The sequence below is a fragment of the Petromyzon marinus genome, chromosome 1, assembly GCF_048934315.1.
Source record: "Petromyzon marinus isolate PM22_M1 ecotype Great Lakes invasive population chromosome 1, UKy_Petmar_22M1.pri1.0, whole genome shotgun sequence".
NCBI lineage: Eukaryota > Metazoa > Chordata > Hyperoartia > Petromyzontiformes > Petromyzontidae > Petromyzon > Petromyzon marinus.
In genome coordinates, this window is record NC_133667.1 from 35,931,389 (window position 1) to 35,940,834 (window position 9,446).

The 9,446-nt window shown below is 48.7% G+C and overlaps 1 protein-coding gene across 6 annotated transcripts in view; it reads left to right on the forward strand.

Moving 5' to 3' along the window:
* The window catches only part of LOC116940825 (mucosa-associated lymphoid tissue lymphoma translocation protein 1-like), a 35,064-nt gene extending 27,827 nt beyond the window's left edge, over nucleotides 1–7,237 (forward strand). For all 6 annotated transcript variants that reach the window (XM_076067636.1, XM_076067642.1, XM_032951065.2 and 3 more), the window contains 6 exons: nucleotides 75–149; nucleotides 811–944; nucleotides 1,115–1,264; nucleotides 2,582–2,739; nucleotides 4,115–4,243; nucleotides 4,534–7,237. In XM_076067636.1, coding sequence (XP_075923751.1) covers nucleotides 75–149; nucleotides 811–944; nucleotides 1,115–1,264; nucleotides 2,582–2,739; nucleotides 4,115–4,243; nucleotides 4,534–5,085 — 1,198 coding nt within the window. In that variant the 3' untranslated portion in view covers nucleotides 5,086–7,237. The remainder of the gene's footprint in view (nucleotides 1–74; nucleotides 150–810; nucleotides 945–1,114; nucleotides 1,265–2,581; nucleotides 2,740–4,114; nucleotides 4,244–4,533) is intronic.
* Nucleotides 7,238–9,446: the final 2,209 nt, after the last annotated feature.

Here is a 9,446-nt window from a genome sequence, read left to right on the forward strand (position 1 = left end):
GAGTAGACAAAAAACCCCAAACACAAACCCGTTTGGCGAGGCTAACCGGGCGGTGTGCCTGTCACTGTGCACAGGAATAAAAACGACACATCCATTCCCCAGCCAACCAATTTCAAGGTGACGGCAAACATCGTCTACGGCTACGCCACGTGAGTACCCCGCGCTCGTGCGGCACCAGCAAGCGGCCGTCCGTAAATCCACTGCTGGATGAGCCCCCCCCCTCCCCCCCACCATTCTCACGCTGTGACAGTACTCGGGGTTATGTTATTTGACCAACACTTCACCGCGCCGGTCAGGGCGTGTTGACAAAGGGAGGGAGAACGGGCCGGCGGAGGGGGGGGGGGTGCTGATGTTAGCCGTGGGTGGGAATTGAACTCGGCTCATTGGGTTCATAGTGCAGCGCGCTAGCTTTTATGCAATGGAGGGAGCTGCCCTGGCGGTGTGGTCAGCGCGCTGCACTTGCGACGCAGAGGTCGCCGGCGCTGTTCAATTTCCCGGCACGGCAGGCGAAGCAACGATTTATTAAAATCCCTCCACCTCTGTCCACCCAGCGGTATAAATGGGTTCATCGCAGTCAGTCGATTGGGAGGTCGTGCGTGGTGGGCTAAAGTGTGGGTACTCGCACCTCTTTCAAGTTGTCTGGCCTCGAGAGCTCCCACCAGTAGAGGCAGTGACCTGAGCAAGAAATTAAAGGGCTGCACGTCCAAAGTGACAACATTCACGCGACCAATGTAATCGGCGAATGGTTTAATTGTTAAATTCGCGCTAAAGTGCCACGCCCCCCACCCCATCGCCTGTCCTCCACCACAGGTGCGAGGGGGCGGACGCCTACGAACTCAACTACACGAGGGACAACCAGAGCCACGGCATCTTCGTCAAGTACTTCAAGGAGCGCATGATGGAGCCGCGCAAGGTCACGCACATCCTGGGGCTCGTCGCCGAGGGTGAGCGCCCGCGGTTGCTCCCCCCCCCCCCCCCGCCCCTGCCCCTCCGTCTTAACCGGCGTGTCGATGGCTCCGTCACGTGTGTGTGTTGGCGTCCGCGTGTGCACGTGTTGTGCGTGTTCGTGCCGGCGCGTGCGTTCACGTGTGCGCGTGCGCGTGTCACTGTGCAGACATGGGCAAGTGCGACATGATCCGGGACAAGCAGGCGATGGAGGTGCGGCACAGCATGCGGGAGGCGCGGTGCCTCACCGACCCCATCCTGCCGACCGGACACACGAGCGAGTTCAGCCTGCGCTCGCATCGCTGGGCCTTGGCACACAGTACGACGCGTCGTCGTCGTCGTCGTCATCATCAATGTCTTCATCATCGTCATCGTCGTAATCACCATCACCGTTATTATAAGCATCGCTTTTAGCATCAACGTTATGTCATCATCAACACTCTCAGAGTTGTCATTGTAATGTACAATTGAGTTTTCGTCATCTCCGCTTTCTTTGCATTTTCATCATCTTCATCAATGTTGACATCACCAGAACTATTTAAAAAAAATGCCAAACACGTTTAATACTTCAGTTTAACACGTAGGCTTTCGCGACCAATATTATTCATAATAAAGGTTTTTGGGTTAGATCGCGTTTATTTATAAATGTGTCGTAACCCTCCACCACCCGACACGGCCAATCAGCAAAGAAAAGTGTCACGTTGACAAAAGACAAATAATTCACTACTTCAGCCCACCGGTGTGTTGAAGAGTTAATCCACATTTACAGTTTGAGTACGACGTTTCGCTGGTAAATACTTCCAGCATCATCGGGCAATTCGCCAGAATGGTAAAGCCCTCGCTTGCTCCCTGCACCTGATGAGTTAAGTGATGACGTCACTCTTCTGCTCTATATAAAACCGGGAGCAAGCGAGGGCTTTACCATTCTGGCGAATTGCCCGATGATGCTGGAAGTATTTACCAGCGAAACGTCGTACTCAAACTGTAAATGTGGATTAACTCTTCAACACACCGGTGGGCTGAAGTAGTGAATTATTTGTCTTTTGTCAACGTGACACTTTTCTTTGCTGATTGGCCGTGTCGGGTGGTGGAGGGTTACGACACATTTATAAATAAACGCGATCTAACCCAAAAACCTTTATTATGAACGTTTAATACTTAGTTTAATGACGAGGTTAATGCAAACTTGTAAGTAAGTAATTCGTACATTTAATTTGCACATTTAATTTGATACCATGAAAACATGCGGGATAAGTTAAAAGGCAACGTATACACAATTAATATTGCTTCCATATATTCGTTAGAAAACCCCTATTTACTTCTAGGTACTCGTTGTAGGAATGGAACGTGCCCCCTCCAAATAGTTTAGCTACGTGTGCCACTGTGAGCGTGCGCGCTTTCAAGTTCAAATCCTGGTTATGGGTTTATTCATCCCACCATCGAACCAGAGTCCATTCAGAAAAGCACCACCTTGTGGGAACGTTGACGGTGGTTGTCCTATTGATAGACCCGCCCCCCTTCCCCGCCATAGGAACGTGGAATCTCCACCAATGGTTCAGGCCTGTAAATGTGGGATGACCATCGCGTCGGTGTTAAAACACTGACTTTCTCCCCGTCCACCTCGCCCCGCGTCCAGAGCTGCCCAGGTCGCGGGTGCTGAACATGGGCCGCGGCTTCAAGGTGCAGCTCGGGTTCGCGGCCGAGTTCTCCAACGTTCTCATCGTCTACGTGACCGTGCAGGAGATGGAGCACGGCACCGAGTGGGTGGAGGCCTCCGTCAAAGACTTCTCGCAGGTGCCCCCCGCTGCCGCTGCCGCTCGCCCGTCACTGGAGAACCTCGGGTCGGGTCGGGGTGTCGACCGAGGTCGTGGGTGTCCGGGGCAGTGCGACGAGCCAAGAGGTCAAACTAGGTCCAACGCACGACCTCTGATCACAAGTCCAGTGTGCCGACCATTACGCAATGGTGACAGGGGCACTCTGTCGCATTATGACGCTACACAATAAAATAACTTAAAATGGCATGGTCTCGTATTGGACACAAGGGAGTGTACGGTGTTTTCCTGCGTTGTTGTATCTGTGTTTAATTATCGATTGATTAACGATTGGGTGCCGTGGTGGTGAGGTGTTAACTACCTCGCCTGGTATACAGGACGTCGTGGGTTGGAGTTTGCGTGTTCTGTCCGTGTCCTCTAGTTTTTCCTTCCACATTTAAGAACATGCAAAAGCCACTTAGTTGAGCTATCATTTGTGGCCGGGTCGTTTCTGAAAAAAAAGTGGGCCTTAACTGGTAAAAAAATATTAAACTAAATAGGTGGTGGACTCCATAGGCATTCACAGTGGTGCGGTATAGCTCCCAGATGCATTGTAGGGTACGCAGTGGCGGAGCCAGGATTTTCAGGTACGGGGGGCAACCCCTCCAACAATGAAAAATGCTAGGAGTTGTTAGTAAGTAAGGACTTGTCCCTTGCTTTTTGTTCGATGCGTGTGCGGCGATGGCCGAATTCGAACAGTGTGATCGGCATCGCGCTCGCTGAAGGCGTTTGCCTTCAGGGAAGTCGTGTGCTGTAGACGCAACTGCCAACAATTCTGCGAGTCACTGATAACTGCTGTGCCGTTACTTATTGCCAATTACGGATTCAGACTATTGTCCTATCATCTCATAGAGTCCCTGGCACAGTGGCAGTGGGGGTTGCAAAATGCCGATTTATTAGTAATAAACCCCAATGATCCGATCGAAATTATGGATTTCGATCGGATCATTGGGGGGGGCATGTGCCACCCCCCCCCTCCCCCCCACTGGCTCCGCCAGTGAGTGTATGCATTTCGTTGGCATTGATATCCAATATTTTGCTCCATGTCAAGGTTCTCAAAATCCCTCCACTCCCGTCCAGCCAACAGTATGAACATCCAGTCGATCGCAGGTCACGTGCGGTGGGGCACAGTTTGGGTACTCCCACATGCTCCGAGACATCTGGCCAGCGTAGATAAGTAGGGCAAAATACAGAGGGATTATCTTGAGCTCCCTCTCGTGGAGGCCCTTCTGTCAGCAGTAGCGTGAGCGAGCAATTGCAGGGCCGCGCCTTTACCTCCACGATGCTCCTCGGATCAAGGGAGGCGCTCGCTGACGTTTGGTTGCGGGATGGGCGCCCCGCTTCCGCTGTCTTGGCAGGAGCTATGCGGGGTGAAGCTGGCCAATCAGGTCAGCCTTCTGGAGAGCGGCTGCTCCCTCCTCTCCTACTACCCCTTCCCTGTGGGCGAATGTCGCTACACGCGCCTTGGCGGCCTCCAGAAGCTCAAGGTAAATGACACGGGCTCACGTGGACCCTCCCCTGGCTGAGCCGATTCAGACCTTATCCCAATCCTAGCCTTCAACCCCTGATGTTCTAACCCCGGCGATGATCCTGCACCTTGTTCCCACCAATGCTTTTCTTTCGCTCAACTTATTTTCCTGCAAGGGTCGATTCAGTCAGTTATTCCTCTTGATTCCATTAAATTACCTCCTTGTGGGAATGTTGTGACATGATGGCCATTATGCAAAAATAAAAGATATATTTTTGTTGACAAATCCGACTCTTCCCCGCACCGCAGGTTCCACTGGCCTTCACGGTGTCGGTCCAGTACAAGACGCGAGGGCACGGCATGCGGGAGCTCAGCGAGCGCATCGAGCTTGGCTTCCCGCTTATCTCGTACCTGTACCAACGCGACGCGCACGACAGGAAGTGTGCCGCCGTGGCCGCCGCAGCGCCGCCTGTGCCCACAGACACCGCCCGTGTCCAGACCGTCCTCAGTCTGGGCAGCATCCCCGACTGCCGGAGTGGCGATCGGGCGTCGGCGCGCCCCTCTCCCCGGCGACATCCCGCGCCCGTCGTCAACGGCTGTGGGCCACCGCCTGGTGCCGACGCCGGCACCGGCACAGCCGCCGCGGCTGCTCGCCCACACGGCCAGCGCCACTTTCCCTTCCTCGCCGACCAATCGTACGATTTCCCGCATGGGGCCTGGTCAGGGAATGGCTGTGGGATGGATGTACCGGATAGGTTCGTGCAATATGTGACTGGTGGTGGTGGCGGCGTGCCGGAGGAGGATGAAGAGGCGGATGATGACACACTGAAAGCTATACGGTTGAGTTTGTTACAAATGTAAAGTTCAGGGTGGAGCTATGGAGCAGCTTGCCTGCCTCATTGTCGCCTTGCTCCACCCGTCAGCTGCAGTATGCATGTTGAACTTTTTTCACACCATACGTAGCCAATCGTGCTAATCGGAGTTGCAGTTGTCCGGGAGAAGGGAGCTCTGTCTCAGACTCTGCATGGCAATTAATGCAACGGTGCGCTGGGTGACCTGATTGGAGGAGTCGGTGATCAGCTCGTGTTTTAGCGATGAGCCGAAGAGGATGAGGAACTTGGTTCGAATGCCAGGCTCCCACCCAACGTATAACTGGAATCATGTTTGTAATTGGTGTAATAATGTTACGGTTCGTGTGTCTGTTTGCCCCCGGTTAAGGCAACGGCGCTGGGATTGCATCAATCGTTGTCGTCTATAGTTTTATGAAGTCTAGCAACGAGCTGAAAAGACACTATTTAAAGCATAATACCAGATACTAAAATGGTTTCCTATTTTGGTATATAAATAACCATTATTTAACGTACTTGGATGTGCATAGAAAAGTTTTTTTTAATTATTGTTCATGAACATGAACAGCCATTTTTGTCAATGCAATGCTGGGTGAGGGCTTCCCCCATACCACGTGGGTCTTGGAAGTTATTTGACCATACCTCACCACACCGGTCAACACGGGTTGATGAAAGTGGGGAGCAGAGGGAGCTGCACTGCCCAGTGCTGCCCGCAACTTGCTTTATGCATGGTGGTCACCCATTTAAAAACTATTCAGGCTCATCGTTGCTTAGCTTTGGAGATCTGAGCAGATGGGGCGCATTCACTGTTATTATTTAAATAGGTTTAAACACTGACAGACTTAAGACAGTTGGACAGGTCCTGCAGGGTTGCTAAAAATAACAAATGTTATTTCTGCATCACACCGTTCTCATGGTGGTGACAGCTCTGCGTGGTTATCTTTTACAAGAAAAATTTTTAACCTTCACATTTTTCGTCACTTTCATTCCTGTTAACTGTAAATTTTATTTCACACTTGTCTGAACGTCGGATTAATTTATTTGATTCGTTTTGCTGCTTAACCTTCACTTTTGTAATAAAACGGTGCTTCCAAGTGGCGCCTTTGCCGTTGAGGAGCTACAATACGATTGCGATAACGATTATGAGGATGACAATGAAATGCTGCATTAACTTATGTTTCAGGTTTTAAGTTGTTTTTGTTTAACCAGGTGAGAATTCAGAAACCCAAGACCAGTCTCATTTGCAAGTGGCCTGGGTCACCATCATGACAAAAGCAAAACAAACAATAAAGTACAGCAATGAAGTAAACAAATCAAAAAAACACTGCGTCAAAATACATCGTGTGAATCCATGGTGGGTCTAATTCGCCAGCGACAGATTGCAGAATGGAATAAGTAGCATGTGACTAGAAGGCATAGCGAGAGGTATCCTGAATGTCGCGTGTCTGGCATTAAAATGTTTTCTCAGTCGCCGACTCGGACAGACCTGGTTTAAATTAGTCCCTGGTCCAACTTCACCTCTCTCCGTCTCCTCCATACGCTGCGGAGCGGGTAGCAGAGGGGGTTGACACAGTGATGTCTCGTCGCTTAGCCACATGCGTGCGTGCAAGCCGGATCAATGTCGCAAAGTGGAAAGAACACAGCCAGTTGTGACGGAGACGGACGCCGATTATAATCTAGCAAAGTTAATAACTGGTGGATCACTTGTGAATGACCATTATTCTCCAGACTTGGCAGAGAGCCGTGATGACTTGTGGGAGAGACCCACCCACCGGCCAATGAGGTGATTGTAAGGGGGGCCACCACAGCAGGTATTTGACCATGTTTAGATTTTGAATATCTTCTCAGCTGTGGCTACTCTGTGTGCGTAGACACGTGCAAAGTGTCTTAAATAATAACTCATTATCTTCATCAGGGCCCTCGCGTAAATTAGTTGTGAAGACTCGATGAGCCAAAGTAGTCTCTTGTATAATTAAGTGCATTTTCACTACACAGCATTGTCTGGCTTCCTTGTTTCTATGTTTTATTTTGCATACTGATCACAGGGACTGTAGTTAATTTAACATTCCACAGTTAAGGTCTGGTTGTGTGGTCTTTTATACTGCTTTTTTAAAGAATGAATTTTACTGGGTTTTTTTAAAATAAAGTACATTTTGGGAAATCGTTGAGCCTTGTGGTACAGTTTTTTGTATATATAAAAGGTGCAATGTTTATAGATATCCCGCTTTTTAATGACCCACTTACTCTCGTCTCAATGGCTGATTGAACCTTGTGAAAGTAATAGCTCCACATCTCACAAAGAGCGTTAAAATATGTAATAAGTTAGTGGGGTATCTACAAAAGGATCCCCTTGTACAGAATGTATCCGTATATGTGTTGCGTTAACGTGTTTTTTTATCCGAAGGCACAGGATTTTAAATAAGATGAATACTTGAAAGGCTCTGGGTGGAATGATTCACCCCCTATTCTCTCAGCAATTGTAATTGCCATGATTTAGGGTCATGGTGTGATTCAAGAGTCATTTTTTTGCATTGCAGTGAATAGTAGTACCTCTAGAGGCTGCAGGGGTAAAGTGAACCCATAACATACCAATGAATAGAAGAGTATTAATTATTACACGTGGTTCTATGCACGTATCGCTAGGTTAAGAATGTATGTGAGGTGACATCTAAATTCAAAAGAAAGCTTAGCTTGAAAGCTCTGATATGCAGCTGTAAACGAATGCACCGCGTACATTGCTCGTACATCCGACATGGGCTCACGCCACCACTGCAATTGCAGCAAAAACTCTTCTATTGGTACTGAGCCACATGACTATCGGATGCAGAATCCGTCCACATGTAGTTGCTTACCGCTACATGGGCCCATGACAGGCCCTGCCTGTCCGTCACCTGACCTTTGGCTGGCCCTTGTAATGCACATTTATTTTTAAGTGTGCAAATACTCTGCTGTCTGCATTTGCTGGCAATATCAGGTTGCAAACCATAACTAGGCTGTGTGTATATTTATCATTGTTTTCTTACTCAATTTAATGTTGAAGTTAGACTTAGTTCAATATAGAGGGGCAGTACACTGTGTGAGGCAGCTGATGATACCTTTACCAAGTTTGGATCTCTCGTGGTGGGATAAATTGTGGGTAGCCTTAACTCTTACACAGTATCCTCTGCAGGTCGTCTAGAGTGGGCTGAGTGTAATGTTAAAGGCTAACGTTTAAATGAAAAAATATAATGCAGTATTGCCGAATTACAGCACCATGCATTACATTACACCAATGTTATCACATCCATGAATACTAAAAGCATACATCTCGCCACATTTGGAATTCACACTGACTTTTTACGAAAAAAAAAACATCCCGTATTACAGGCTGAAGATTCCAACAATGGGCCTTCTTTAAAGGTCACAGAAATACCGACGTAAGTTGGGATTGTAGAACTTTTACAGAAAATTTAATGGAAGTTCCGAGTGCGCACAGGAACATTTTCCGTGAAGAAATAACGGAGAGGGCAACTCGGTACTTAATTTCAGAAGGCTGTTTCAGAAGCACATTTTTAGAAGCGTCAAAATCCAGCACAGTAGCTATACTAAATCACGTCAATGACAACACAGCATCTTCAATTAGATTTTTTCTAACGCGTAGGCATTTGCCAAGTGGGATATGGACAGTGTAGCGGTTGTGGGATGGTGATGGTGGGCATAGAGCAATTGAGCAAGCAGCCTCATTGCCTTAACTCGCTCAACATTCAACCCCGAGGGCTCACTCGGTCGCATTTTTTGTAACTCCCAAAACATCGTGACACTGCGGAACTGTGTTCTGTACCACATTATACTGTGTATTCAAGACAGCACAATAGTTGGCAACAGCTCATAAATTGTATCGCGATTAGTCGTAATCTATAGCGAGGCAACTTCGTGATCGACATTGCTAATGTGCCGACTGCTCACTCATGATTTTGACAACGTAGAGTCCCGCATCGGCAATATTCACCGTTCAATGTTAAGTGCACAGATTTGCGCTTACAATGCCCGCTCACTCTTTCTCAAGTAGTGTAGCGGTGGTGGTGGTGGGCCTGTCGTGAGGGGATTTACAGAATGTTGTTTGTGGTGGTGGTGGGCCTGTCGTGAGGGGATTTACAGAATGTTGTTTGTGTTTATGGCCTCGCCATCACCGCTCGCTCCCTCGCTCGCCAGCTGAGCGGTAACCCATCGTGGTGAGGGAAGATTCACGTTTGTAAATTTTTATAGATAAAAAGCCAGAACCCCTCATGTCACGCTAACTTCGTAACGCTATAATTATTTCAGGAATATTTTGATGTTTTTTTTCCCTGGATTTTCTGTTTGCACATGCACAAAGTCACTTTAAGATGTTTTCTT